The sequence below is a fragment of the Mixia osmundae genome, assembly GCF_000708205.1.
Source record: "Mixia osmundae IAM 14324 unplaced genomic scaffold scaffold_3, whole genome shotgun sequence".
NCBI lineage: Eukaryota > Fungi > Basidiomycota > Mixiomycetes > Mixiales > Mixiaceae > Mixia > Mixia osmundae.
In genome coordinates, this window is record NW_014575561.1 from 1213655 (window position 1) to 1238994 (window position 25340).

At 55.9% G+C, this 25340-nt stretch overlaps 14 protein-coding genes across 14 annotated transcripts; 7 read left to right on the forward strand and 7 right to left on the reverse strand.

Moving 5' to 3' along the window:
* Positions 1 to 24: 24 nt before the first annotated feature.
* On the forward strand, positions 25 to 1164 carry L969DRAFT_16404 (uncharacterized protein; the record flags this gene model as incomplete). The annotated part of the gene is made up of 1 exon (XM_014713583.1): positions 25 to 1164. One exon carries the CDS (start codon positions 25 to 27, stop codon positions 1162 to 1164), a length of 1140 nt encoding a protein of 379 aa, XP_014569069.1.
* Positions 1046 to 2635, reverse strand: L969DRAFT_86304 (uncharacterized protein). Its single transcript, XM_014714131.1, has 2 exons — positions 1621 to 2635; positions 1046 to 1570 (listed from the first exon to the last, which is right to left on the reverse strand). The coding sequence occupies exons 1-2, from the start codon at positions 2585 to 2587 to the stop codon at positions 1278 to 1280; spliced, it is 1260 nt and encodes a 419-aa protein (XP_014569617.1). The 5' UTR covers positions 2588 to 2635; the 3' UTR covers positions 1046 to 1277.
* Positions 2636 to 2652: 17 nt separating this feature from the next.
* L969DRAFT_372255 (uncharacterized protein) lies at positions 2653 to 5628 on the forward strand. The gene is made up of 3 exons (XM_014714132.1): positions 2653 to 2760; positions 2816 to 5364; positions 5412 to 5628. Exons 2-3 carry the CDS (start codon positions 2883 to 2885, stop codon positions 5504 to 5506), a joined length of 2577 nt encoding a protein of 858 aa, XP_014569618.1. The 5' UTR covers positions 2653 to 2760; positions 2816 to 2882; the 3' UTR covers positions 5507 to 5628.
* Positions 5629 to 6703: 1075 nt separating this feature from the next.
* L969DRAFT_86309 (uncharacterized protein) lies at positions 6704 to 8222 on the reverse strand. Its single transcript, XM_014714133.1, has 5 exons — positions 7939 to 8222; positions 7563 to 7888; positions 7363 to 7513; positions 6969 to 7311; positions 6704 to 6918 (listed from the first exon to the last, which is right to left on the reverse strand). Exons 1-5 carry the CDS (start codon positions 8096 to 8098, stop codon positions 6801 to 6803), a joined length of 1098 nt encoding a protein of 365 aa, XP_014569619.1. The 5' UTR covers positions 8099 to 8222; the 3' UTR covers positions 6704 to 6800.
* Positions 8223 to 8312: 90 nt separating this feature from the next.
* L969DRAFT_72770 (uncharacterized protein) lies at positions 8313 to 10054 on the forward strand. Its single transcript, XM_014714134.1, has one exon. It carries the CDS (start codon positions 8483 to 8485, stop codon positions 9668 to 9670), a length of 1188 nt encoding a protein of 395 aa, XP_014569620.1. The 5' UTR covers positions 8313 to 8482; the 3' UTR covers positions 9671 to 10054.
* L969DRAFT_93568 (uncharacterized protein) lies at positions 9833 to 11537 on the reverse strand (the record flags this gene model as incomplete). The annotated part of the gene is made up of 5 exons (XM_014714135.1): positions 9833 to 9928; positions 9976 to 10534; positions 10585 to 10827; positions 10873 to 11327; positions 11382 to 11537. 5 exons carry the CDS (start codon positions 11535 to 11537, stop codon positions 9833 to 9835), a joined length of 1509 nt encoding a protein of 502 aa, XP_014569621.1.
* Positions 11538 to 11628: 91 nt separating this feature from the next.
* On the forward strand, positions 11629 to 14066 carry L969DRAFT_93569 (uncharacterized protein; the record flags this gene model as incomplete). Its single annotated transcript, XM_014714136.1, has 11 exons — positions 11629 to 11745; positions 11800 to 11892; positions 11940 to 11994; positions 12042 to 12493; positions 12539 to 12855; positions 12900 to 13014; positions 13061 to 13193; positions 13239 to 13585; positions 13635 to 13749; positions 13798 to 13844; positions 13890 to 14066. The coding sequence occupies 11 exons, from the start codon at positions 11629 to 11631 to the stop codon at positions 14064 to 14066; spliced, it is 1968 nt and encodes a 655-aa protein (XP_014569622.1).
* On the reverse strand, positions 13825 to 15908 carry L969DRAFT_373048 (uncharacterized protein). The gene is made up of 2 exons (XM_014714137.1): positions 15069 to 15908; positions 13825 to 15015 (listed from the first exon to the last, which is right to left on the reverse strand). The coding sequence occupies exons 1-2, from the start codon at positions 15648 to 15650 to the stop codon at positions 13999 to 14001; spliced, it is 1599 nt and encodes a 532-aa protein (XP_014569623.1). The 5' UTR covers positions 15651 to 15908; the 3' UTR covers positions 13825 to 13998.
* On the forward strand, positions 15783 to 16189 carry L969DRAFT_72775 (uncharacterized protein; the record flags this gene model as incomplete). Its single annotated transcript, XM_014714138.1, has 3 exons — positions 15783 to 15940; positions 15999 to 16087; positions 16143 to 16189. The coding sequence occupies 3 exons, from the start codon at positions 15783 to 15785 to the stop codon at positions 16187 to 16189; spliced, it is 294 nt and encodes a 97-aa protein (XP_014569624.1).
* L969DRAFT_373124 (uncharacterized protein) lies at positions 16175 to 19455 on the reverse strand. The gene is made up of 9 exons (XM_014714139.1): positions 18393 to 19455; positions 18261 to 18345; positions 18125 to 18209; positions 17979 to 18075; positions 17822 to 17922; positions 17069 to 17770; positions 16780 to 17018; positions 16448 to 16727; positions 16175 to 16395 (listed from the first exon to the last, which is right to left on the reverse strand). Exons 1-9 carry the CDS (start codon positions 19235 to 19237, stop codon positions 16229 to 16231), a joined length of 2601 nt encoding a protein of 866 aa, XP_014569625.1. The 5' UTR covers positions 19238 to 19455; the 3' UTR covers positions 16175 to 16228.
* L969DRAFT_93573 (uncharacterized protein) lies at positions 19236 to 20276 on the forward strand (the record flags this gene model as incomplete). Its single annotated transcript, XM_014714140.1, has 6 exons — positions 19236 to 19242; positions 19348 to 19364; positions 19424 to 19579; positions 19645 to 19917; positions 19979 to 20040; positions 20126 to 20276. 6 exons carry the CDS (start codon positions 19236 to 19238, stop codon positions 20274 to 20276), a joined length of 666 nt encoding a protein of 221 aa, XP_014569626.1.
* On the reverse strand, positions 19992 to 21171 carry L969DRAFT_373044 (uncharacterized protein). Its single transcript, XM_014714141.1, has 2 exons — positions 20564 to 21171; positions 19992 to 20508 (listed from the first exon to the last, which is right to left on the reverse strand). Exons 1-2 carry the CDS (start codon positions 20986 to 20988, stop codon positions 20331 to 20333), a joined length of 603 nt encoding a protein of 200 aa, XP_014569627.1. The 5' UTR covers positions 20989 to 21171; the 3' UTR covers positions 19992 to 20330.
* On the forward strand, positions 20912 to 22759 carry L969DRAFT_373564 (uncharacterized protein). The gene is made up of 3 exons (XM_014714142.1): positions 20912 to 21196; positions 21268 to 22581; positions 22630 to 22759. Exons 1-3 carry the CDS (start codon positions 21092 to 21094, stop codon positions 22723 to 22725), a joined length of 1515 nt encoding a protein of 504 aa, XP_014569628.1. The 5' UTR covers positions 20912 to 21091; the 3' UTR covers positions 22726 to 22759.
* L969DRAFT_22990 (uncharacterized protein) lies at positions 22365 to 25335 on the reverse strand. The gene is made up of 3 exons (XM_014713603.1): positions 23818 to 25335; positions 22628 to 23769; positions 22365 to 22579 (listed from the first exon to the last, which is right to left on the reverse strand). The coding sequence occupies exons 1-2, from the start codon at positions 25296 to 25298 to the stop codon at positions 22794 to 22796; spliced, it is 2457 nt and encodes an 818-aa protein (XP_014569089.1). The 5' UTR covers positions 25299 to 25335; the 3' UTR covers positions 22365 to 22579; positions 22628 to 22793.
* Positions 25336 to 25340: the final 5 nt, after the last annotated feature.

Below are 25340 nucleotides of genomic sequence, written 5' to 3' on the forward strand. Positions count from 1 at the left end.
AGTTCTAGCAGCTGGCCCGGCACGATGACGACGATGGAGCGTGCACTCAATCGACTGTATGAGCAAGTCAGGGGTCAACACGGCACCCAAGGCCTCTTCATGGCCACGCATGCCTTGCTCTGCTCCATCGGAGTCACTTCGCCTGCCGCGCTTCTCCTCAACATCAACGCTCCCTTTGGCAAATTTGCCATGGACCGAAGCTATCTCAACCTCAACGGTAATACAGCCTGGCTTGTCATGGAGTTTGTGTCACCATTGACCTTTGTGCTATCTGTTTGTGGCCCGCCACTGTCGGGTCGGCCATTCACATGGCAGTTTGAGGCGCAAAAGTCGATCTTTGGCGCATCATTCTCAGACACCCTGGCAGAGTTGACCCCCACGCTGCCGACATTGGATCTGCTGAATGCCCTCACACTACCGAGCAAGGTGCTCGCAATTCTGTTCATCGTTCACTATGCCAATCGATCTGTCATCTCCACTTTACGTCAGCCTACCGCACGCGCACCCATCCACTTCTTGCCCTTCATCATGGCATGCTTCTTCAATCTCGCCAATGGCTTCCTCATGGGTAGCTGGGTCGGAGGCAGAACACGCACTACGACGAGTATGTTTCTCACCGGCGGTCAGCGCGGCGGTTTACCGGGTGATGCTGCTGCATCTCCACTCTTCTGGCTCGGCATCTCGCTTTGGCTCTTTGGCTTTGTCGGCAATTTGGTACACGATGAGATCCTCTACAATCTTCGCAGAGCCAAACAGGGCGAGACCAGACCGCGGTATTCAATCCCGCGCGGACTCATGTACGATGCGCCGTTCGGTGGCATCTCGCATCCTGCTTATCTCTGCGAATGGATAGAATGGACGGGCTATGCCCTAGCAGCATCGTCCGTCATCGGCGTCGCGCCACCTTTGCCGATTGCGACAGGCGCACAGCCTTCGACTCTGTTCGATCTATCGAGATGGCTGCCTAAGCCACTCAGGCGCTCGATCGTGCCCCGCCATCCCATGCGGTCGCCTTTGACCTATCTCGGCCCGCCATGGGTCTTTGTCGCGCTCGAAGTATCGGCTATGCTGCCGCGTGCGATCAGTGGGCACAAGTGGTACAAAGCTCAATTCGGCAACGAGCTGCCCAAGTCACGCAAAGCAATCTTCCCCGGCATTCTCTAGTTCGCATACGGTAATAGTGTCAAACAACAGCTCTGCTCCAACGGATGTCTACTGAATCGAGTATACCAACGCGAGAGGATCAGTCCGGATACGCCAGCATGCGATTCAGCTCGTCAACGCACGAGATCGTCTTGCCAAGCCCTCCTTGGATGCATCTCGTCGCGTTCGCCAGACGCTTTCCCGGGCGAGAGCCCCAGGTATTCCGCCGTAGCCAGTCGTACGATGAGTGCCCACGCATGGATCGTCGGCAAGTCGAGCCCCGATGCATCGTCCTGCTCTAGCCTGTCAGTCGATGCAGGGGCAAGGTGCAAGATGCTTACGCGTAGTGTGTGCCACACTGCGGGAAAGGGTGCCGGGATGAGATGCACAATGGGCACGCCTCGATGCAAGAACGGAATGTGATCGTCTGTATACTTTTCTGAGCTTCGGGCGGGACTGAATGGGAGGGGAGTGCACCTTCTATGCCATATACCGGCCGGTCGTGCCCTGGCAAAGGGAAAAAGCTCCGTCCCTTCTCGTCATCATGATCAGAGCGCCAGTTGTCGCCCTCTCGATCGGACCAGAGATGTCCGTTGCGACCCAAGCGATCTTCAGCGTTTCTGATTACATTGTAATACCATTTTGTCTGTCCATAGAAGTTGGGCACATTGGGCGAAGGTGTGCCGAGCAAGTCCAGCAGAACCAAGACATCTATTGCGCCTAGCTCATTGGCGGACCGTGCGGTAACCGCAGTAGGCGAATTGGATGGCTTGGACCACATCTCAGCCAGTGCACGGGCTCCGTAGATCGAATCTGTGTCTGTCCATCGCTCAAAGGCCTCCTCGCCGTCAAAGATGACGATCTGCAGCGTCGTCCTCGGGCCACGCTCCTCTGACTCTTCCCAGGCACGCCGTTTCTCGTCCAACCAGGGTGTCAGGGCTTCTGCGACGTCCATGATGACTGCAGTAGGCACCGCGCTATCCGTCGCGCCGACGAACGTATTCATTGGCGAGCGCGGAAAGTATTTGGAGTCGATGTGTGCAGACAGGATGAGCTTGAGCTCCGCCTCTGGATCGTGTGTGAAGACGAGGTTGGTCATCTTGATGCTGCCGATGGGCGTAGAAGCTTCAAATTCATGTTCGTCAAGCTGCCAAGTCGGTTTGCCGGATGCTTTGGTCGAGGATTTGCTCAGATCTGCAAAGGCTTGCTTGATCTGCTTCTGGATCGCTATGAGGGCATCTGAGCCCGCAACACGAGGCACGAGGAAGCTCGCTAGCCTCGAACTAGGATCGTCATAGTCGAGTGAGCTCAAGTCGGACAGCGCCAACAGCGGCTCGAGGTGATCGTCTGCGAGTGCCTGGTACGATCTCGCTCGTAGTTCTGCTTCTGCAAAGACGAGTCGACATGCCAGCAAGACGAGGGGGAGGCCCTTCCGCAAGATCATGGACACCAAAAGCCCCCTGCCCGCCTTGCTGAGCCGGCGCAATTCTTGTCGATCGCCTTCGCGTCAGCTCGTCGAACCGACGTGACCGCGTTCCGGCCCTGACTCATCCTCTGCAGCTCTCATCTTTGCGGAGACGCTCTTGTTTGGCACGCCGAGCGGAAGACTTGGAGTAGGTACTCATGATCAGAGCTGCCTGAGACTGTGCTTACGACTACCGCCGCGCGACAGGCAGCGCTCCAGGTTGAGGCGTGACCGGGCAAGGAGCTCGAGCCGGACACACGTCCGCGCCTACACGATGACAGACCAGCTGGATCACGATGAGCACCACATCGAGCCGAGCTTGACGACCTCGCGCTATTCGCGTCTGACCCTTGCGCCTGCAACTCGTCGGACGACCGTGACGACGACGACGACGACGACAGTCCATTTTGAGCCCATCATCTTGCCCAGTCCTGCTCTGCCCAGGATCAGCTATTCTGGCAATCCTCACGCGAGTGGATCCGCATGGACGGAAGAGACGCACGCAGACGAGGATAGCATGGCTTTGGATGAGAATACGGATAGGTTCGTATGGCCCTCACAGAGCACACTAGACGGCAAGAGATACCCACTCGCGGCGCAACCTGTACCTGCCTCTCTCCGACAATTTCAGCTCAAGCTCGGCGCGCTCACCGGCGTTCTAGAGCGCGATGTCATCACAGCCATGCCGAATGACTCCCATCTGCCGTCAGGCCAAACGACCTTGGCAACCTCTCAGCCACACGCAGAATCGCGATCATCAGGACCGCCACGCAAGCGTATGCGCGGATCATATACCCCCACGCGAGACGAGGCCAATGAGGCCTTGAGAAGTAGTCTTTATGACAGCCTGCCATCGCCACTCATCTCGCCCAAGACCGAGGATCAACAGCCCGAACTTACCTCGGCCCCTGCACATGCTCAGCGCAAGCTCGTCTCACCATCGGGAGCCGCTCCGCCCGGAGAGACCACCATACAGAGACAGATCGTCGGCGATCCCCTCGACCTGGGAGATGGTCGCGAGCTTGCTGCCTTGCTATCCCTGCCACAGCTCGTCGAGCGATTCGCCAGCTACCCCTCAAGTCTACAGTCTCACATCCTTTATTCGTTGCTGCAACGCTCTCCCATCCCCGTCATCCAGAGCATGCACGCCATCACGTCTTTCGCCCTCAAGCGCGACTTTCTCACCGATCTGCCACCAGAGCTTGCAGTCTTGATTCTCTGTCATCTCGACATCAAGTCATTGAGCAAGGCAAGTCGAGTATCTCACAGATGGCGACAACTCATCAATGGCGAAGGCAAGATCTGGCAACGTCGGTTACAAGATGATGATCTCTGGGTAGGCGGGGACAGCGAAGCGAATGAAGCCAAGTCGCTAGAACTCGGCGAGCGATTGAGCGATCAAGAAAAATTCTATCAGCTCTGGATCAATGGCGAATGGGACGAGCACTATGATCGAGAAGCTGCAGCGATACCTACCGCAGGAAAGATCGAGGCTGTCCGCCGCCCTGTCCGGGCACGCTCAGCAGATCGCGAAGATGCGCGTGAAGACCGAGCGACAGCGCAAGAGGAGTTGCGGAAAGACCTGCTGATCAGCAAACACGGTCATCCTTTCAAGCTTGTCTATCAAGAGCGAGTGTTGCGTAAGCGGCGGTGGGCGAGCGTGCAGCCCCATCGCGTCGTCTTTCCTGGCGAATCCAATGCAGTCGTCACCTGTCTGCAATTCGACTCGGACAAGATCGTGTCCGCCTCGGATGAGCATGCCATCAATATTTTTCACACCAAGACAGGTGCGCTCATCAAGAAGCTCGAAGGTCACGGAGGCGGAGTATGGGCGCTTGAATATGTTGGCAATGTGCTCGTGTCAGGCTCAACGGACCGTACCGTTCGTGTCTGGAATCTGGCTACAGGCGCATGTACGCACGTCTTTCATGGTCACACGAGCACAGTACGGTGTCTTCAGATCGTCCGACCGCAAAACGTCAACCCGGATCCGCAAGGCGAACCCGTATGGGAGCCGCCGTATCCTCTCATCGTGACCGGGTCGCGTGATTCGTATCTGCGGGTCTGGAAGCTGCCTCCCATGGATCGGCACAAAGCGTCTGATCCTTATGTGCCGATGTCACCCTCTGATCCCGATGTCACCCAAGATGTGACGACCAATGTACACCACCTTTACTTGCTCGCTGGCCATCGCAATCCCGTCAGGGCGCTGGCAGCGCATGGTCGCACACTTATTTCTGGCTCGTACGACACGACTGTGCGCGTCTGGGATCTCTTGACGGGATCCTGTCTCTTCACATTCGAAGGGCATCAGTCAAAGGTCTATAGCGTCGTGTACGATCATGCGCGACAGCAGTGTGCATCTGGCTCTATGGATGGCACGGTCCGTTTATGGTCGACTGCAACGGGCGAATGCGTGCGGGTACTGGAGGGTCACGAATCGCTCGTCGGCTTGCTAGGCCTCAGCTGCAATTTCCTCGTAAGCGCAGCCGCTGACGCTACGTTGCGTGTGTGGGATCCCATCAGCGGCGAGTGCAAGAAGGTACTCACAGCCCACCAAGGCGCGATCACATGCTTCCAACACGACGATTTCAAAGTCGTCTCTGGCAGCGATGGCTCGCTCAAGCTCTGGGATATCCGAGACGGTACATTCACGCGCGATCTTATCACCAACCTCACCGGTGTCTGGCAAGTCGGCTTTTTCAAGCAGCTCTGCGTCATCGTCGTCCAACGCGAGGGTCAGAGCGAGTATAATGGTTCGTCGCGTCTTCAACAGTCAGATACAGGCTAATGGTTGCGACAGTACTTGACTTTGGAGACGTCAGCTCCAAACATCTCCTGCAGCTACAACGAGATTCGCTCGCCTTGCGAGGCAGCACATCATCAGACTGTAGCTAATCAGCCGGCGCGTTTTTGTACTGCATGCTTGCTCGCGAAACATGTGCAGGCCACAGCCGTCTCAGCATCCTGTGTGAGCGATAACATGCGCCAATTCATCCGGTGGTTTTGACCTTGCTAGACCGCGGTGTAGGACCTATCTTCTCACTCTTGATGTGCTGCAAGTCGTCTCGACGCGCGCCGATTTTATTCTGTGTCCGAAATAGACCTGAAGTAGCGTTGGGCAAAAAAAGCGTATGCACACCTAATTGCATTCGCTCTGTCCGACTTTCTCGTGAGCTGCCTGCGACCAGCGCTGGGCGCCGCGACAAAAAGTGACGAATATGCGGCTTGAACGCATGACCCTCAGATTAATCCAACAGGTATTAGACTGAAGCTCTAACCAACTGAGCTAATCCGCCTATGCAGATCTGTGACATTTAGTCTAATATATAGTTATCATTGCACTAGACAACGTTCACCAGGCTGCAACTCTGCGACGACTGGCAGTCAAAGATGACCGGCTCACATGCAGTGCCCGTCTAAATGCGACAGAATTAGTCGTCCGTGCTTGCAATCGACGCATTGCCTGCCACTGTACCATCTGGCGGATTCCTGAGACCGCTACAGCACCGAAAAGCCAAGCTTTGCAAAACAGAGACCCATTTGTATCGGCAGCTGACATGACCAGCATCTCAGATCAGCATTGTCAAAATGTTAATACTTGACTGGCCCCCTTTCATCAGCAGCAAGGCTGGCTGCACCGTGATAGACTTCGTGACATCAGATCAAACAGCTTGACGGGCAGGCGCAGCTGTCGGCGTGGCTATATTTCAGACGTTTGGCAGCGCCTTCACACGCCAACGATCGGGCGTAGCGCTTGCGCGACTTGTGCACTTCAGAGAACAGCGAGACCAGCGCGAGTCGCTCTTGCTCTTACGACACGCTGAGCAAACTGCACGTCTTCGTCATATACGAGCTTGACGTGACTAGGCCACGCAGTGACCGCTCGGAGAGATCTGCATATGTGAGTATTCCAATCGTAGCTGGAAGATCTAAGCGCCAGACGCCGGGCCTGTTCCGTGGCAGGAGGGCACACGCGTTCTTTGAGGGCGCTGAATTAGGCATTACGAATACGAATTTCCCTGACGTGTAGTGCAACGACATCTGCTTTCGGTATTATAAGGTTCGGCATGAGGACTATGCTCACGAGGGTCAATGGACGAAATGTCGTTCTTATGTATGCAATCAGGTTTACAGTGTATAACAAATGGATCGTCTATGCGAAGCGGTGCATGTTTGTCAAGCGCCTGGTTCATGCAACCTTTTGCTTCTTGACGCGCTTGGGGCCAATGATTGCGTACTCTTCGGTATCCTCTCGTTCGGCGCATGTGCCGAATATCGAGTCCCAGACGCGAGTCTGCTTTCCATATCTGTGAAATTGAAGTCAGCGATGGTCCCGATGATGATCTGGAGTGCGTACGACTGTCCACTACGTCCGTATCGATGATGCAGATCGTGGTCTTCCACGCACAATTCGCCACCCCACCACCACAAAAAGCTGCTGGCGAGTGTTGGGAAGTATACGCGGACTCCAGAGTGACCGTAGATCTCGGTAAAGATGAGGACGCATGAGATCGGCCAAAGATCGAAGAAATCGAAGCCGGTAGATAGATACGCAATCGTGGGCACGATGAAGAGCTCGATGACCTCCTGGAAGCTATCTGCTTGGATGGCTTGCACGGGCGTAGGATGCTTCGCGGCGTGATGGCCAGAATGGATGTTCCAGAGCCACTTGACTTGATGGCAAGAACGATGATAGCAGTCTGAAAGCTTTCGGTCAGCATCATTGCGGCAGCTGATAGATGCGGGCGCACAGAAGGCATAGTCAAGAATGACTTCGAATGCGAAAATCTTGAGTGGTAGCCACACCGACAACGTGGGCGCGACAGTGCGATCGTAGCTGTATGCGAACAGGCCGACGACACGGAAGATCAAGAAGATGACTGCGCCTGTAGCTAGTCGCATCTATGAAGAGGGTCAGGACTGCTAGAAGACAATGGTAGGATGGGCGTACATGGCGCTTGTCTGAAATATGGTCGCGACCTCTGTTTTCTTGATCGAATGTGCCATACTCGAGCATGTAGTTGTGGAACCGCTTGATCGTCAAGGCTGCGAGCAGGATGAAGAAAAACGCATATGGTACGAAAGCTGCGACGGGGTGCCAGTGCAGGTCGGGAAAGACTTTGTAGCTGATCCATTGCATCAACATTGGTGGTATGATGAACTTCCACACAAAGATGTGCTCGCTGATGTTGTTGACGACAGGCACTGGCTGATCCGCCCACTTTGTCGACTTTGCGTACATCTCTGGCGGTCCTAGACCAACACGTAGGACGAGTCCTGCGATAGTGTCAGCATATTGGTGCTGTCATACGATCGTCGAGGCGTACCTCGGAGACCGCCGATCTCGTTGACTCGCTGTTCCCAGGTATGTGGTGCACGGCGTTCGACGGCATTACGCTTAGCTGCATCTTCGGCAGAGAAGTGTGTCGACACCGTCTCTGGCACTACTTCGCTTGCAGTCTGCTTTGCGTGTGCGGTAGAATTCATCTTTGCTCGTCTCTCGCAGCAAGATGCAATTGTGGCAATCGTGAGGCAGATGACCGCCTCTTATACAATGTCACGATGGACGTGCAGGGCAATCTTGGCTCCAGCTTCGCCGCGGCTGATTGCGTCTCAAAATGGCAATCGCCGCCACCGGATATGATGAAACTATTGACGTGTTGGAGAGCTAGCAGCTTCCACGCCCATTGAGATCAACAGGGGCTGCAGGGCTGTGATCAGCCGCCTTCGCATGGGCGGGGCAGCATATTGGCCGGCTGTGTATGTACCTTTGCCACGTACTGACCCTGATCAGCGCTCGGGCCTCTTTGTCTGACATCGCTGGCGCGTCCCCTGCAGCTCATCGACAGTACTGCCGGCCATCAGACCGTGATGCAGGATGATCTTTCGATGTCAAGGCAAGCATGCCAGCTACAGTTTCCATTGCTCTATAGCGAAATCCAGCTCGCGCGTGAACATTTCGCGCGTGAGCCCATCACGGATGCTGCAGTACAAGCGAGCTATGCAGCCATCAGCGGCGGGAAGGCACGCGTTCATGTTCAGGGCCATTCGTTCGCCATCAGCGGTTTCCATGCAGGTTGGCGTCAGCGCATGTACTCTTTGCTGGCAAGTCTGCACGAGGCAGTCAGCAATGCCCCTGACGACGAGCCCCTACCTGCCATTGCAATGACGCTGCATGCAAATGACAATGGCGCGGCAGGCGTGGCATGGCCCGTAGTGCTCCCAGTGCAAGACAGAGGGAAGGCATTTTTGGCCCCTGACTTTGGCTTCCACAGCTGGCACGGCGACGTCGATCATGGACTGTGGACGTCGTTCAGAAGCTCAGCAAAACAAATCGACGATGGGCTGACGTGGCGCGCGAAGATCCCAAAGCTCTTCTGGCGAGGCGATGACTTCACACCGGCTCGCAAGCAGCTTGTAGAGCAAGCGCGCGGTCGCGAGTGGAGTGATGTTGAATCCTTACTGTGGGCCGAGCCGTCGCGCAACAAAGCCATCAGTATGCCAGATCACTGCAGATATGCTTTTCTCGCGCAGACCGAAGGCGCAAGCTATTCTGGCCGACTTAAATACATCCTGAATTGCCGCAGCGTTGTCATCTCGCATCCTCTGCATTACCAGCAACACTTTCATTCTTTACTCAATGCAACACAAGGTCCTGAGCAGAACATCGTCATCTTGCCCCACTCGTTCGACGACCTCAGCGTGACAATGCAGACCTTGCTCGCTGATAGCAGTCGCGCCGAAGCGATCGCGAATCAATCTGCCCTCGTCTTTCGAGATCAATACTTGACACCAGCCGCGACGGCGTGCTATTGGCGCGAGGCACTGCGAGTGTACGCGACTGTGCAAGCTGCGACCCCTCGGCGATCTTGGCTCAGTGTTGACTATGCTACATTTGTGCGCATCACGTCGTACTGGCATTTGGGGCTTGTCTGCATTGCTCTACTGTTGCTTTCGGCTATCCTTCTTGCTTACAAATATCGCCTCGAGCTCTTACCACGCATGCGTTTCAGCAATCGCAAGCGAGCGTACGACGCAGTCAAGACAACGGCTGATTAGCCTTTCGTCGGCAGCAACTGATCGAGCCTCGCTCGACGCGTCTCGTCAAGCTTCACGGCTCTCTGCCAGGTCGCAACGTCGAGTTCGCCCTTGCCCAGACTGAGCGACAGCAATCTGCCGTCGGAAGTGAGCAAAGTCAGACATCCGGCGAAAACAGGCAGCCTACCTTGCCAGCGTCAGTCGCAATTGCAAGTCTTCCTGGGTGATCACGCCAGAGGGCGCTGACCGTCTTTGCTCTACAAACTCGTCTTGGATGTGCTAGCAACCTGTTGAGCTTCTGATGACTCGCTAATGCACATGCGCACCTTGGAAACCGCATCGGGTATAGTGAAGCTTTGGGCACGCGCTTCGGCGATGATAGCACGAAAGGCAGCAAGATCGGGGCTTGTCGGATTGCTTGCACCCGACGAGCCGCCCTGTGGCTGTACTGGCACATTGCAGCTGATCTGTAAGAACGACTTGCCGATCGAGAGCACTAGGAAGTTGAGGTCGATATCGAGATCGAAAGACGAGAATGGGAAGATGTACGATAGCTTCTGGTCGGATATGGCCCTCGTCACAGCCTGTACGTTCTTCAGGCCGGCTTCGTTCAGCTTGCCTTCGTGCAGAGCGCGTTCATCAATAAGGACTTGTGTGCCGGGCGCGAGCTGCAACCGGCCAGCCTGCAAATTCTCGTCTTTCGACACGGGCGAATATGGCGTAGTCGCATTGAGTGCATCTATGGTCATTGGAAGCTCGACAAAGGTCGGCAGCAGGTATGCTAAGGTCTCGTGCAAGAGTTTCTCGCTTTCTCCCAGCTTGGATGACGGCAACGTCAGATTGAGTGGCAGGCTGCCTAGTGCAAGTGCGCCTCGTCGTGTATGTCTGTCTGTTCGGATGAGCACGTCAGCTACAGCGCTTGGGGTCTCACGAACGTCTTTGAGATGAGATGCAGCAGAGTCCATTCGGCCGCGATGAGATCGCCATCAAGCGCTTTGGCAATGTACGCTACCAGTGCGTCTCGGACAGCACTGCGTTGCGAAAGGCTAGGTAACGCATTTCGGATGCTTGTACGATCTACAGCTTGGTAGGCGACAATATGTAAACTCGGTATCGTAGGACCCGTCGCAGTCTCGTCTAGCGGCGCCCCAGGATCATCCAATGAACCGGGTGAAAAGCTGTTGCCCAGTAAGCCGAGCATAATCAACAGTGTAGACACTCACGATGTTCGATCGAGTATGCCAATCACCTCGACAGTGTCAGCCGCTTTGAGGCTATCGTCTGGGACGTATAACTTCAAGAGCGCAGCTTTGTGGGATGTGCCGGGTAGCGGGAATTTGCCTGACAGCAAATCTCTGCTCTTTGAGTCATCTGGGGTCAGGTTTGCTGCATTGCTGAGCACATCTTGAGCAGGTCTTAGCCAAGCCGCTTCTCCTGGTATTTCGACCGCGTAGATGAGTTGCCGTTCCCGCAGCGCGCTCGCATCGTCTTGTGGCCGCAGGTCCGTCGAGCTGTCTGAAGGCGCTTCGTCACACCACAGTCGATAATGCTCATTGCCAGCATTGTCTCGCGTCGTGGCCGCGTAGACTTCGCTGCCCAGGCCGGTGTCCTGAAGCATGCATCTGAATCTGACGAGTGAATGCTGTTCGAGCGCGTCTGTCTGATCGAGCGAAGGAATCTACATGCTACGCTATCAGGCATGTCTCAATCTAGACGATACCAGACGACTGACTTGATCGAATTTGTCTGCGAGGAGCTCTTTGAAGCGGTTCGTGACGCGCAGCTCAAATGCGTCCGTACTAGTGTCGCTATATAGGTGCTGCTTCGCCAATGCTTGGATAACATCGAGCGGTCTCGCCTGAGCATCCGCAAAGCTGGCCTCGACCATTTCGTGCTTGGCAAGGTCTCGCCGAGCGCGTCTCTCACTCGATCAAATCGATCAAAGCTTCAAAGTCTCGCCAGCCTCGTGCGAGTGCCCCATGGGCCTAGCGCTCACCATCTGGCTCAGTATCATCACCTTCTGGCTCGGCAATCAGCTCGCCAGACGGCCGCTCTCCCTTGCGGATCTGCAGGCTATCGTCAGCTACCGAGATATCGCAAGTCGCTCGCGGTCTTCATGGGCAAGGAACACGCACTGATAGCGTCTGTAGACTCGGCCGGTATTTACGTTGACCTGCATATCCATCGGATTTACGGCTCTGCTGTATGGCCTTGATTTCGTTGCCCGCGAACAAACAGAAAGAGTAAGGTTTCTTGACACACGAGTGCACCTGTCTAAGTGACTTTCCAGCCCACCGCATCTCTGAGCTCTTACCCACTCACAGCTCAAGACCACCTGCGACGGCGTGGCAGCTTTTGATGCCTTCCACTCATCGCGTCGTCTTTTGGCCAGACGACATCACGCTCGCAGGCACGCTCTTTGGGTGGCAGACCGAGCGGTGCATCGTCGTTGCTGGCGTCTCGCCAAATTCTGCAAATCTCATCATCGATGGTACAGACAACAAGAGCCAGCTGTGCGTTCTGGGTAGCGCGCACGATCAGTCTTGCGGGCCAACCGCCTCGACAAGTCGGCTCGACACGATTACCGCCGTCGTGTCTCGTACAAGCTCACCAGAGATCATGGTAGAAGGCATGAGCATCAGCCCAGTGCTCTACAAAGTCCCCAATATCCGCAAACATAGGTTTTTGTCCATGACGGCCATCAGCCTCAAGGTGACCACAGAGATGCACACGCCACAATCCGGCGAGCAGAGCAGGATGTCAGCCCGCGTCGAGAGACTGCTCAAGACAGATTTCACTGCATCTGCTCAACCAGTAGGCTGTCTCGAAGAAGCCTTGGAGCTGGTAAGCCTCGCAGCGCGCTATCAGAGAACGCGCTCACTCAACTAGGTCAATCGTGTATCTGAGATACGGAGAGATCTTGTCAGGCAGCTAGATTCCGCCGACAGGTCGAATGCGATGCCGCGTATATCTCAGCTGGGCAGATGGAGTGGCTTTCTCTCGCCGTTCGCTGCTCTCTCAGCGATCGTAAAGCAGCTTGCGACGACGCCCCTGCCAGGAACAAGCCATGCTATGTCGGATCTGTCGGCTGTTGTTCAGCAGCTCGATACACGCTTGGACCAGACATCATCATGGCTGACCGAATACCGGATCATGAGTCGACTCGAACGCGCTCACATGCGAGAAGCTCGAGCGCGGTACATCAAGTAAGCTTTCGGATCCCTACACTGCTACCTGCTAACGATCACAGTCTTTACAACATGATCTGGCTGGTCACAAACGATGTCATCATAGGGCTTGCAGCTGGTTCGTATCTTTGTGAGAATGCGGACCCGCTGGCATGCAGCCTCAGCGCACTGTTGCAGGCACGTCTCACTCTCTTCCGAGATGCGGCGCTGATACCCCGCATAGCGCTGGGCGTTCACGAGCGTCAAGGCGATCTTGCTTTGGCTCACCGACTGGCCAGCTGGACTCAAACTCAACAAGGAAATGGGCCAATTCTTCTGCGAAGCATTTCTCTACTTTACGGCCGCGTGGGAGACAAGTAAGTTGCCCCTTGCTGAGCTAGCCATCTTCTGACGATGACTAGCGGCACTGCGCTTCATCGAGTACATACTGCCATCGGTCATCTTTCTGACCGGGATGGGTGGTTTCCTGGGCGCTACCACGATTTTGTCTGCATTCATAGACATTATAGCAGTCGGTACTGTGCATCTATATCTGTTCTACCTCATGGCGGCGAACATATATCGATGGCATTTGCACATCATTTTCTCGCTCTTCAACATCTTCAGGGGCAAAAAGCTCAATGTGCTCAGAAATCGGATTGAGCCTGCGGAGTACGATCTCGATCAGCTTCTGCTCGGCACGATCCTGTTCACGCTGGCCGCCTTCCTCTTCCCCACCGTACTCGCGTTCTATCTCGTCTTTGCAAGCGTAAATATCTCGCTGGCATCTGATCAAAGAGGGCTGATGTAGATAACAGTGTCGATTAGCGGTCATCGTGTGCTATGCCGTGCTTGAGACCTCCATCGTCTTCCTCAACCACTTTCCACTCTTTGCGATCATTCTACGACTCAAAGATCCAGCCAGATTGCCAGGTGGGTTTCGTCCGTCGCTGTCATAGTGCGTGCTCATGCACCGCGCAGGCGGAGTACAATTCGAACTGTTACGGAGAGGCACATTGCGGATCAAAGTGAGTTGAGCATTCGGTCACTCGATAATGCTGACAGGCGGAAAGAACAAGCCAGTGTCGTATGCCGACGTCTTCGGCCAATACGTGACGCTCTGGATGGGATTGTTCGACCACTACTCGCCTCTGCCTCGTAAGCTGCTGTCGGGAGACATGATCAAGCCGATCGCTCGACCTCGTCTGCGCCATGCTCGTCCACGTGAGAACCAAAATAGTAAACGTTGATTGCATCATTGTGCAGGACCTCGTCTCGCCGAGGTGGCTGTGAGCCCTCCGTCAAGCTTCCAATTTGCTCGTGCGTGAGCGCATTGCAGAGCTTGTTCCCTTTGGCATCCTCCCATACGAGACTCTCGTACGTAGCCAGCTGGTATCGACCCATCGCTAGGTTGCGACGATCTGCACCCCAAGCTTGACCGGTGACATAGATAGCGAGGGAGTCCATTTCGATTCGCTCGACTAAGACTTCGGATCGCCTAGTGACGTCGTGGTCAACGAGCTGTAGATGCGGAGGCCATGCTGACACGCGGGTATCGATGAGCCAGAGGCTGCTCGACGTATCTGCGCCCAAAGTGCAAATGATGAATGCGATTCGCCCGTTCTCAACGGCGACATCGGTGAAGCGAGCCTCAAATCCAGCAACAAGTACGAAGACGTCGTCTTCGCGGTCTTCGTGAATGGCCGCGCTATAGGCTTTCGTCCAGAGCATGAGCTTTGCCGTGTGCGGCGAATGCAGACCAATGGCGGCCATCACGCCTTGCGGATTTAGATCATGATGAATGCCCATCCAGTATTGTTCGAGCATCGGCGAGGGTGGTAGCCATGAAATCTTGCGAACCAGATCGCCCGAGTGCGAGTAGATATCGAGACTAGTCCGTGCTACGAAGATGTGATTCTCATCGAGCTCGACATAGCCGAGCCATTGTCGCAGGACTCGCGGTCCTGGCTCGGTCTGCTGCAGTGCATATGTTTGCAATGTTCCGCGAGACAGGTCGACAAGCTGAAAAGCTGTACCGGTGGCAGCCACGACTTTCGGGTAGCGCGCCTTGAATGCATGCACGCCAGCGGGTAAGTCGAGGCTAGCATGTGCTTGCCATTCCGGACGACGGGACGGATAGATGGACGGTTTCGGTGGGAAGTGTAGATTGGCTGCACTCTTCGAGTAAACATGCATTGCCTAGTCAAGTAGCGCATCAGCTGTCACAGACGTTTCTAGACAGACAAGCATACATTTCGCCCAGCAGCGAGGAACAAATGGCCTTCCGAGTACTCTACATGGTGAGCTTGTCTACGACCTTCGATAGAAGGCGCAATGATGATGTTGTCTGCTACGTCGCCATTGGGTCGGACTCTGACAGCGTAGGGATCTGAGTAGACGGCAGTCGCGTCTTCGGCAGCCAAACTGTCCATCTTGAACCTGGAGACATTGGCTGGGACTGGAAGGCTTAAGCGTGTATGACGCCCAATCATCCAGTTGCGGTCTGTCCGCCGCCGAATGTGAGCGAAAGTTCGCCAAGGCATCTGTGCACGCTCGCAGCCTTTGTAGGCTTTATTACGCATGGATGTGCGCTGAAGTCTGCAAGCCTCTTCGATGGACATACGATCTTGCGAGACCAATGGTAGCAAACCAGAGTCTCCGGCTGAGCATGGCGCGAGGTAGCCTAGGTTGCTGGCCAGGCCGCGATAGATAGCGTCATGCTGGTCTATGATCTCGGCGAATAGGCGACAAACCAGCGCTAGTCGGCTCAGTGTATGCAAGGAGTCGACTGCTGCAAAGACATGTAACAGAATCTCCGGCGGTAGCTGATCCATAGTCTCTCAAGTTCACTCGACGCAGAGAGAGCGAGGGAGACCGTGCTCGACAGTCCTGTGGCCAGTGATGTACGCGATAGTGCAGAGTGTGACATCACACCCACCGACAAGTTTGTCGATATCAGCGCCTGGATGTACGCAGCGCGAGCGATGAGGCCTTTGCCCAGAGTTGGCACTGCGTCTGTGCGATCTTTCCATCACAGTCCTGTGGCTCGCAGCACTGCCGGCGCAGAGAAGACTGGCCGCGGACTCGGCGCAGCTCGCAAGCGGATCCCGCCCGAGCTCTTGCCGTGAGGAGCTCGCATGCGATGGAGCCCGTGGCTGATCAGACGGTCCGCTATTGGACAGGATGGGCGCCGCTGTTGGGCTCGCACTCATCGGAGCAACCTTCGCCCTAGGCCACCACATGATGAAGGACGATCTCAGGCACTTGCCCGGTATGCGAGCATGTATCGATCAGGTGACGCTTAATTGACAAGCTCTGCGCTATAGAACATGAGCAGCGCAAGATCAAGAAGCAGCGTGAACAAGACGGCTAGGCACAACAACACGAATCTCATGTACAGATCACCAGAATGCTAGTATGCCCACTGTCCTCCGCAGTAGAGACACCATCGCGAGGCCGCCAGCAGGACGTTGGCGATCGTCGTATCGGTTGCGTGGGGTGTGAGGGACTTGACGCCGCATGAGCAACAGGTCCGCGCCGGCTCGAAGCCGATCGCGCTGAACGTGACTGAGCAACGATCTGGTGCGCACAAATAAGTCTTCCGGCCCATGCCGAGAGTCGAGGCACTCACCCCATAGATGTCCGTTTGCGCACTGTAGAACCCATCTGCCTTCCGCTCTGAGAGGTTGCGAACACGCAAGACATGAGAGGCCTTCGTCACGTTCTGTAGAAGCATCCGAAGCGTGCGCACTCCTTTGAATCCGTCGCAGCATCGCGCGACTCTCGTCATCTTGAGCATCGTAGTGTTGCAAAAGGTGAGAAAGCACGGCGATGATAGACCTGTATGAGACAGTCCGGGCAGTGTTGAGGAAGTCTGCAACTCGCTCAAAGTAGATGGCGGTACCGCCCACCTAGGGCAGCATACCATCAGCACTCACCTGTTTGAGACAAGCCAGCGCGTACTTGAAGACAGGTGAAAAGGAGTAGAGTGCAGCGAATGCGTTGTAGCTCAAGCGACGTCCACAGAGCCTCGCGTATGCCATGTGCAGGCGTCTCCGGCAACTTGCGATCGTCGAGAGGCGGGTCTACGATCTGCGCGGCCACAGTGTCCAGTGACTTCATGATATGATCGTCCAGGACATGCAACTTGAGAAAGGCGAGCAACGGACTCGCAATCGCGCTCGAGCTTGCTCCGGTCAGCGCTGCACGCCTTCGTTATCAGCGCATTCCAAGTGTGGCCAGAGAGACGCACGAGATGTAGCACATGACGCCTCCAGAAAGTGCGCAACTAGCGTATGGAAGGATTGTGTCGCTTGGGGCAGGACAACGAGCGTTGCAACCGGATTCGCACGCGTCTTATTGATCATCTTTGCGATCGACTCATTCTTGTACGCCCACGCCTCGAGGCTACCGCCGCTGCACACGTCATAGCCGATCGTACGAGCGCGCATCCGAGGTAAAGTGTTGTCGAAGATGCTCAATCCAGCGAAGAAATGGCGGTGGGTTCGGGTCACCGTGGCACTTTCGTGTACATTGACAGTCGGACCGTTATGAATGACGTCTCCGCTTGCGCTCCTTAGATCAACCTGCTGAAACCCCGAGTCTACAGCGACGATCAGGAGCTTTTCTTGCGAAGGGACGGCAGCGCAGCAGGGCGAAAACGCCGAATGGATCCGTCCCTCTGTATTTCGAAGCAGAGGGACTTGCCTGGTCGTAGCGCCAGCTGTCTTGCCATTGGCGATGGCAATGAGCTCCGCCACACTGCACATAGTGACAGCGAGCTGGTCGTGGCACCAACGAAGCGATGTCGGTACCTCAGTCAAAGTGACTAGCATGACGATCTCGACGATGTGTTTCGGTGTCGAGGATACCTGTTGCTCGCTGGTGACCGTGAGCAAGCCGACCTCGTCATCGGAGGAAATCCACGCCAGCTTGATGTTGCTCTGCTCTAGATCTACCGAGGCAGGTGATCAGCTCTGCTTGAATGATGTATTGCCGTGCGTACCTGCATCTACTCGCCATGCTTGCCAACTGAGAAATGTTATCCAAGCGCTGTCGCGAATGTGCACGCGCTGCTCAAGACACGGCCTTGCATCCTCGCCAAGCCTATACTTGTATGTCAACATGAGATCAGGCATCACCAGGCTAAACATCCGACGAACCTCCAGAGCGTAAGCTGGCCTGCCCGGTGGCCTAGCGCGAGGAGCGAGTAAGTTTCGAGCGTTGCAGGATTGTGCGTGTTTTCAGACCAAGCAAGACCTGCAAGCGAGCCGTCGGTAACACACGCGCCGGAGACGCTGTAGCTTACTTTGTGTCGAGTTGCTCTGCGCGGCTGCATCTGCAGGACTCGTTGTGATATGTTCACCAAGCAATATGTCCGTGAGATCGCATGTCTGGTATCTTCATTCAGTTACATGGCCACGGTAGGGTGACAAGTATCTCACATCGGTCCATTGAGCATTGTGAGATCGTGATAGCGGCTGGTAAATGCATACTTCACCATTATTGGAAAGCAGCGCGACGGCATTGCTGCGGAAGCATATCAGCGAATGGTGCAATACTCGAGCTCATCTCACCTAGCGAGCTGTCCGATACCACTAGGGCTCCAGGCGAAATCCACCCAGAGGTGACCGAGCGTTCCTGGACAGCCTAGCGGGGGAGCATCCACCGAGCTGGCCGGCCACTCGCGAGGAGGATCAGGCATGGGTAGAATCACGTGGAAGTGGTGATCCGCATCGAGTGAGACCTGTATTGAGTCTGATGCCAAGGTCCGTTGTCGCTTGGTCCCTTTATGGAGCATCGTTTCGGATGCTTTGCGGGCGCGTAATGCTATAACACCCGGCGGTGCTCTGGCACGCACCGGCTGTGCATGCCGACGCTGAGCGGAGGAGAAAGTCCAAGAGGGTGTCAAGATGTGCAAATTGGCGTGATCCAAGAAGCCGAGCTGAAGGCCATCTGAGCTCCACTTGAGCTTATTGCAAGAATTGAAGTTCAGGTCCAGTGACAGTGGCAGCTCGAGGCTGAGCAAGGGCTCGACGGTGAGCGTATGATCGTCAGCAGAGGCACGGATGCTCTCTGCCCATAGCTGTTCGTCCGTCTTTGAGCCAAAGATCATCTCTTGTACGATCGCGCCCTTGGCTCGAGCTTGCGGTCTCGGTTGAGGACGATTGGGCAAGCGTATGCCCGGCTTGCGCTGCGTCGTATCGCGCGCAATGCTCTGAGCATCTCGAGCTGCATCTGAGGGGCTAGCGTCCGCAGGTGGCTGCACGGAAGGCTGAGCGCTCTCTGCTTTGGCGACTCTCTTTCTGATCGACTTTGCTGCGGGTGCAGGCTCAGGTGAGGGGCTCAAGAGAGCATTGATAGCTCTGTCTATGTCATCCCATTCGCTGGAGGGCTTGATCGTTGCCTGCAGCGTCGACATGGCTCGCTGATCATGATGACATCGTCGGGCGTGCTGCTCATGGCGTGCATTCGCGACTCGTCACGCACCGCAAAGGCGTTCACTCGTCATCGGTTCGACGATCATGCGAGCCTCAACGACCTGCATGGTCAGCATCAGTGATCGATCAAGCGAGTGGCCATACTCATGACGACAGGCTTTTGACAGAGAGCGATCTCCGTGACGGCCCGGCATGCTCGAGCCAATCAGACATGGAGTAAAACCGGCCTACTGAGTCTCTCTGCCCAGCCAGTGAGCAGGCAGTCGATGCTTCAGATCCAGAGGCGGCAACTGAGCGATGATTCTCGCAAGAAGATCGAACAGGCAAGCCAGCTCGCCTTTGCAGCCAAAAGTCACGTCAAGCTGACTGATGCGATTGGGCCGTGCAGGCCGTGGCGGAGAAGCCGCTCGTCGTCTTCATGAAAGGCACGCCAGACTTCCCACAGTGTGGCTTCAGTAGGGCGGTGGTACAGATACTAGAGGTCCAGGGTGTGAGCCCGGACTCGATGAAGACGTACAACTGTCTCGAGGATCAGGAACTGAGGGAGGGCATCAAGGAGTTCAGCAGCTGGCCCACGATCCCACAGGTCTACATCAAAGGAGAGTTTGTGGGCGGCTGTGATATCATGCTGGGCATGCACCAGTCTGGCGAACTCGAAAAGGTACGCTCGCTCGCTGCGACACGACGCTTTTTTGATTACCATCAACTTACACGAACGACAGATGCTACAGGAGCAAGGCGTCGTCAGCAAATCGAGCTCAAGCTCAAGCTCGAGCGAGACTGCGTCTGCATAGCCTATGCTTATTGTACCGAAAGTGCATACGAGTCTTTCTCGTCTTGTCCGTCGTGAACCCGAACATCGTCATTAGCATTGATAGTATAGAACCTCGGACCAGCCTAGCCACTGCTCAGAACGGTTTCGATGAGGTCGACGTCGAGCCAGCTACCCGTCTTCGGATAGGCTCGCCCTCCCTCATGGAAATGTCGCCGCTCACATGGTCATGGTGGCGATGGGGCTGAATGGCCCTTGCGCCTGACCGATCGGAGAGTCATCTCTTCCTCACCATCAAGGCGCTACTGTGCTTCTTCGACAGTGCTGCCTGGAAGGATCTCGATATCGCCAGCTTCGGGGACGGAGCCTCGCGTGACGGTCTGACCCTTTGCCTTTAGTATTTCCTCTATCGTCCTCGTCTGACCATTGTTGGTGAGATCCTCCGAGGAGAACCAGCCTAGATGATCAGCAATGAGATGACTGTGATGACAAGCAATCAGCCTGGCCCGAAATCTCGGCTCAAGGCAGAACTTGCCGCGTATGACACTCGGGACATTCGATGAGGACGATGCCGGTCTCGTAGCTCCTCTTGCTGAACTGATGCGTCGAGCGATGACGGGTCGTACAGGCGGGAGCGGTGCATGTAAAGGTGATCTGCAGCTTCGGCTCGACTTTGCCCAGCGTTTGGCCCTTGGGACCTGATTCGTCACTCTGACGCGGGCTCGATGACTGCCGGCAGGTGCAAGCACTCGCAAACTGTCTTCTTCTGTCCGTCGGCTGCCCTTTGATGATGGGCAATGACTCGCGAGGTGAAGTCAGGTTGTACAAGCTCGTCGAATTGGACAGCCTCGATGAATCCCCATAAGCCGTCTGTCTGCCGAGCGGTGCAACTGAAGGAGTCGAGCAGAAGCGGGTCCAGAGAGTCTTGCCGAGGCCAAGCTGCCATCTGCGTGTCGCCATTGACTGACTGCTGATCGACAATGCCGGCACTGCCGTCGACGACAAGACGAGTCGCGCCTGCCTGCCAGCACGGTGCAAGAGAGGAGCAGGAGGAGGAGGCAGGATGTCAGTGAGAGGCAAGGAGGATCTCTACCTGATCCTCGACATCTCGCCCTCCCACATCAGCGCCGGCCTCGGTCTGGGCGATGTCCTGCAGCGGCCACGTCATGTCAGTCTCGAGCTTGACCTTGCGCTCTGTTTTGTCGAGCGACTGCTGAGTGCTGCTGGGGTGCTTGACAGACGATCAAGCTGCTCGCTGGCTTACCAACAGATCTGCCGAGTTGGACATGGCAGGATCTACTGGTGGGACAAGCGTTGGACGACGCCATGTCGTCTGACAGCACGCTCACCCTCATCCGTCCATTCGAGCACATCCTCGAGCCAGACTCTGCGCCCAGGCAGACAGCCGGCATGACGGCAGAGCAAGCCAGCCTGACTGCACTCGAAGCCATACTCCAACACCTCATGTTCGGTCTGCTCTCCATGCCTGCGCGTCCTCTGGGCTATCACCTCATCGTCCTCCCTCCGGCCGGTCTGCCGTACTCCTACTCCGAAGGCATCACCCGACTCGTCTTTGAACGACTCTATCTACCCGCCTTGGCTATCTACGAACGCCCTCTCGCCCAGCTCTACGCCCTTGGATACACGAGCGGCTTGGCCGTCGATATCGACGCGACGGGGACAGAGATCAACGTCGTTTTGGACAATCAGGTCCAGCCACAAGCAAGGGTACGGTGTCCGATAGGTTCAGATGACTGCGATCGCTATCTCGCAGATCTCTTGCTCCGAGCAGATCCACAGCTACCTGCCTTGCTCGCCCCAGACGGCGAAGTGAGCCCAGGAGGGATACAAGCAGCCCTCCTCGCCATCGTCAGCTCACTCAAAGACCAAGACGCCATCAAATTCGCATCGGAGCTACTGGATCTCAATCACGTTGCACCTGGCATGTCAGAGGCAGTTCAATCCGCAGCCGTCACAGAGGGGACAGAGGAAGGCGAATTCGATATCGCTCGTCTTGTCGCGCAAGGCAAAGTAGACGCACTCGTACGAGGAAAGACATCTGGCGAAGCAACACCATCCACAGAAGACGTCGTATCTGTACCTCATCCTCTCCGGCCAGATGGCCCCGAGATCAGCATTGGACCCATCCGACATCGATATGCTGAGCCTCTCTTCGATCCTTCTCTGATCATCAACGATGGTCCATCGGCGAGCACAGGTCAGAGCTTGTCGCTACAAGAAGCTGCCGCACTCTCTGTCAGCTCACTCGAGGCACCCATGAGGCCTTCTGCCTGGGATATCGTCTGTGTCACGGGGCCACCGAGTCGCATACCAGGTCTGTCCGTGGATCAGCGCATGTCTTCCTTGCTTACAGCTTCGGCAGGCGTCGCAAGTGCTGTCATCAAGGCAGCCAGCCAGTATTTGATCGATCCAGAGTCCGGCTCAGACACGCAAGCTCGCGTTGCGCGTCTGGGCAAGATCCCAGACTATTTCTCAGAAATGAAGGACCACCCAGATCTGGCAGCCTACCTCGGCGGTGCAATCCTTGCAAAGGTAGGATCCCTGGCGGCGCACTGATCGCTGAGCTGACCTTCACTACAGATTACCTTCTCGGCCAATGTCGGCGCGTATCTGAGCAAGCAAGACTACAATCTGAAAGGGCCGGCGATTGTCAAGCTGCTCGATCCGGTCAATTGATAGTAGACAATGCGTGCATGTAGAGAGAAACAACGACAATGTCTGTACATCGATTGCTCGCAAGCGCCTCATTTACTCTGCCGTGCCCGCTGCCTGCGATTCGAGGGCGTCTGGACCACACCCACGCTACCTCCTTGTAGTTCGTCCAGCGCTCCTCCACCGGCATCAATCTTATCACGGGCAGTGAGTGCGAACATCAGGTCGCGAAGCTGCTCTTGCAGATCGGTCACCTGGGCTTGCAGCTCCTGGGTCTTGTTCGCCTGCACTTGCTCGCGTTGCTGTGCGCCAGTGAGGTTGGCGAGCAAGCCTTTGTTCTGCTCTCGCTCACTTGCTAGATCCTTGGCCATCGAGCGCGAAAGATCAAGCGCCTTGTTCGTCCTGAGCTCGAGCCTTTGCATGTCTCGTGCGTGGTCGGCTTCGAGCTGTTTCAAGCGCGCACCGAGCTCCGTCTGCTGCTGCACAGCGCTCTTGTGAGCTGCCTGAGCGGACTCGATCCGTTTGAGCAGCTCTCTGCGCTCAGATTCCCACTGCTCTGCACGGTGCCTGAGTTGCTCGTTGGCAGACTCGCGACGGCCCAGCCGCTCTCGGTAGTCGTTGAGGCGGTCCTCAAAGTACAGTCGCTGAGAGTCGAGCTGTGAGCTCAGAAGATGGGAGTACTCTACACCCATGGCCTCCATCTTTTCCTGGTTGAAATGGGCGGTGTCTGTCGGTCCTCGGCCAGTCGGTTCGTTGTGTATGGGCCCTGCGATGGACGGCAACTCGACTAGCTTGCCGTCCGTCTTATCCTGGATTAAGCGGTGTACGTAGGAGTCGCCGGCATAGTCCCAGACTCTTTGCGTCTCGAGTTCCATTGCGTACAGATGACCCGTCTCTTCAAAGTGCCTGTAGGCGTGCTTGCCTTGATAGCGGCCGCAGCCAGCATGACCGCAGATCAAGCACATCCAGAGCGATGACCCGTCACCACAATCGTCGCAGCTTGTCTTTACCGGCTGTTCTCGATCTAGCGGCTTCGTACGAGTCTGCGAGTATCGACAGACCGGACATCTAGCCTATAGTCTGAGCGCGAGTATCATTGAGAAGGCGGATTCATACCTGCTGTTCTCCCACTTGCTCAGACAATGACAATGAAACGTATGTGCGCAAAGATTGGTGATCAGCCCAGTGACGGATACATCAAGTCGTTCCAAACACAAGGGGCATGTTGGCAGCTCGTGTGTGCCTGCGACCGCAGACGGTGTCGTGATCTCACTTTCGTGATCTTTGGACATTGGGAAAGTGAACGGCGGGCTGGTCGTAGCATAGATGTCGATCGAGCGCAGGCGAACTACATGACAGACTTCGTCGTCCATCATAGCCCAATAGGGCCGGCCATTGTTATTGACGACGAATTTATCGGCCGAAGCACGATCTCTGAAGCGCAGTAATGCCATGCATCGATTCGGCATCGCGTCCCTGAGTAGCCTGATCTGACTGATCGAGTCTGCATCGCTTTCGGTGAAACGCAGAAAGTCGGCCACACTCATGACTGAGGGTATGGCCAGTACGGCCAGTGTCAGGCCGTCGCCTTGCTCTTCTTGTCCTCTTTGAAGCTTGGAAGACGCATACGCATTGCGTTCTCGCCGATAATGAGGTGCAGGACCTTCAAGGTCGAGTTGCTCGTCCTCGCGCATCAGATGGATGATGCCAAAGCCAAGATCGACCGACTGCAGGTCTTGCCGAGTAGACGCAGTATGATGCGATGAAGATGATGCAGCATAACGAACGGGCAGACCGGCACCCATGCTAGAGGCAGACGGTGACAGTGCGAGCGAGCCCTGGCCGACTGTTGAGGCGAGCGTCTCGGCTTCTGAGGCTTGGCTGATAGGCGAAAGTGGCCGGGTGCTTGTGCTAGCACTCGCCCACGAGTGCCCGCGTAGAGGCACAGGACGCGTGACGCTCGGACTCATGCTGTCGCTTTCGACGGGGCCGAGAGTTGATTCTTGCAACGCACGCTCGAGGTCTCCAATCGGTTTCGGTGAGCCCCACTCGAGCGAGATAGGACCGAATCGATAATCTAGCGTACGTAGGGGAGTGAAGACGGGCACGATCGATTCGATGGTGACCCTGCCGCCACCAGCAGGCTTGCCAAAGTTTGATCCAGATAGTGCTGCAGGCGAGAATGGCAGCGCGCTTGGGTTCAAGGGACGCGTGTTTGCGGTGCCAGAGGATGCGTACTCGGCAAAAGGCACAAGCTCGAAGGGATCCCTGGATGTGAAGGCGGCGGGCACGCTCGAGCTCTGTCTCACCTCAGCGTCGACTTCAGGAGGCAGACCCGTAGGCGTGTCGAGCGAGAGCAGGGCAGGATCTTCGGAGATGTGGCGCCCACTATCTCGTCTCTGTCTCTGAGCTAGGTGATGGTCGAACAGCTCTATACGCAGACGATATTGAGGCTCGTTTGCACCGTCGTTGCTCTTTGTCCTTTCAACGGTCTGCGGAGCGGGTCGAGCTGCTAGGCGTGATCCAGGAGCTTGTCTGCTGCTCGTACTGCCTTGTTGGTTGCTGAGCAGGGTCACTAGCGAGCCTACAGGAGGCATCAGCCTTGACGCATGCGTTGGCCGTTCACTGCCTGCGCGGAC

Coding starts and splice junctions, on each gene's coding strand:
- L969DRAFT_86304 (XM_014714131.1), bottom strand. CDS start 2,587: ATGATCTTGCGGAAGGGCCTCCCCCTCGTCTTGCTGGCATGTCGACTC. Junction 1,571..1,620: donor GCCGGTATATGGCATAGAAG/GTGCACTCCCCT, acceptor AAAAGTATACAG/ACGATCACATTCCGTTCTTG.
- L969DRAFT_372255 (XM_014714132.1), top strand. CDS start 2,883: ATGACAGACCAGCTGGATCACGATGAGCACCACATCGAGCCGAGCTTG. Junction 5,365..5,411: donor GGGTCAGAGCGAGTATAATG/GTTCGTCGCGTC, acceptor TGGTTGCGACAG/TACTTGACTTTGGAGACGTC.
- L969DRAFT_86309 (XM_014714133.1), bottom strand. CDS start 8,098: ATGAATTCTACCGCACACGCAAAGCAGACTGCAAGCGAAGTAGTGCCA. Junction 7,889..7,938: donor CGAGATCGGCGGTCTCCGAG/GTACGCCTCGAC, acceptor ACACTATCGCAG/GACTCGTCCTACGTGTTGGT. Junction 7,312..7,362: donor CATTCTTGACTATGCCTTCT/GTGCGCCCGCAT, acceptor GAAAGCTTTCAG/ACTGCTATCATCGTTCTTGC.
- L969DRAFT_72770 (XM_014714134.1), top strand. CDS start 8,483: ATGCAGGATGATCTTTCGATGTCAAGGCAAGCATGCCAGCTACAGTTT.
- L969DRAFT_373048 (XM_014714137.1), bottom strand. CDS start 15,650: ATGGATCAGCTACCGCCGGAGATTCTGTTACATGTCTTTGCAGCAGTC. Junction 15,016..15,068: donor TCCTCGCTGCTGGGCGAAAT/GTATGCTTGTCT, acceptor CTACTTGACTAG/GCAATGCATGTTTACTCGAA.
- L969DRAFT_373124 (XM_014714139.1), bottom strand. CDS start 19,237: ATGTCGACGCTGCAGGCAACGATCAAGCCCTCCAGCGAATGGGATGAC. Junction 16,728..16,779: donor TCCTTTTCACCTGTCTTCAA/GTACGCGCTGGC, acceptor ATGCTGCCCTAG/GTGGGCGGTACCGCCATCTA. Junction 16,396..16,447: donor CGCAAACGGACATCTATGGG/GTGAGTGCCTCG, acceptor TGTGCGCACCAG/ATCGTTGCTCAGTCACGTTC.
- L969DRAFT_373044 (XM_014714141.1), bottom strand. CDS start 20,988: ATGGCGACACGCAGATGGCAGCTTGGCCTCGGCAAGACTCTCTGGACC. Junction 20,509..20,563: donor TGTCCCGAGTGTCATACGCG/GCAAGTTCTGCC, acceptor TTGTCATCACAG/TCATCTCATTGCTGATCATC.
- L969DRAFT_373564 (XM_014714142.1), top strand. CDS start 21,092: ATGTCAGTGAGAGGCAAGGAGGATCTCTACCTGATCCTCGACATCTCG. Junction 21,197..21,267: donor TCCTGCAGCGGCCACGTCAT/GTCAGTCTCGAG, acceptor GGTGCTTGACAG/ACGATCAAGCTGCTCGCTGG. Junction 22,582..22,629: donor GCGGTGCAATCCTTGCAAAG/GTAGGATCCCTG, acceptor CCTTCACTACAG/ATTACCTTCTCGGCCAATGT.
- L969DRAFT_22990 (XM_014713603.1), bottom strand. CDS start 25,298: ATGCCTCCTGTAGGCTCGCTAGTGACCCTGCTCAGCAACCAACAAGGC. Junction 23,770..23,817: donor AGCAAGTGGGAGAACAGCAG/GTATGAATCCGC, acceptor ACTATAGGCTAG/ATGTCCGGTCTGTCGATACT.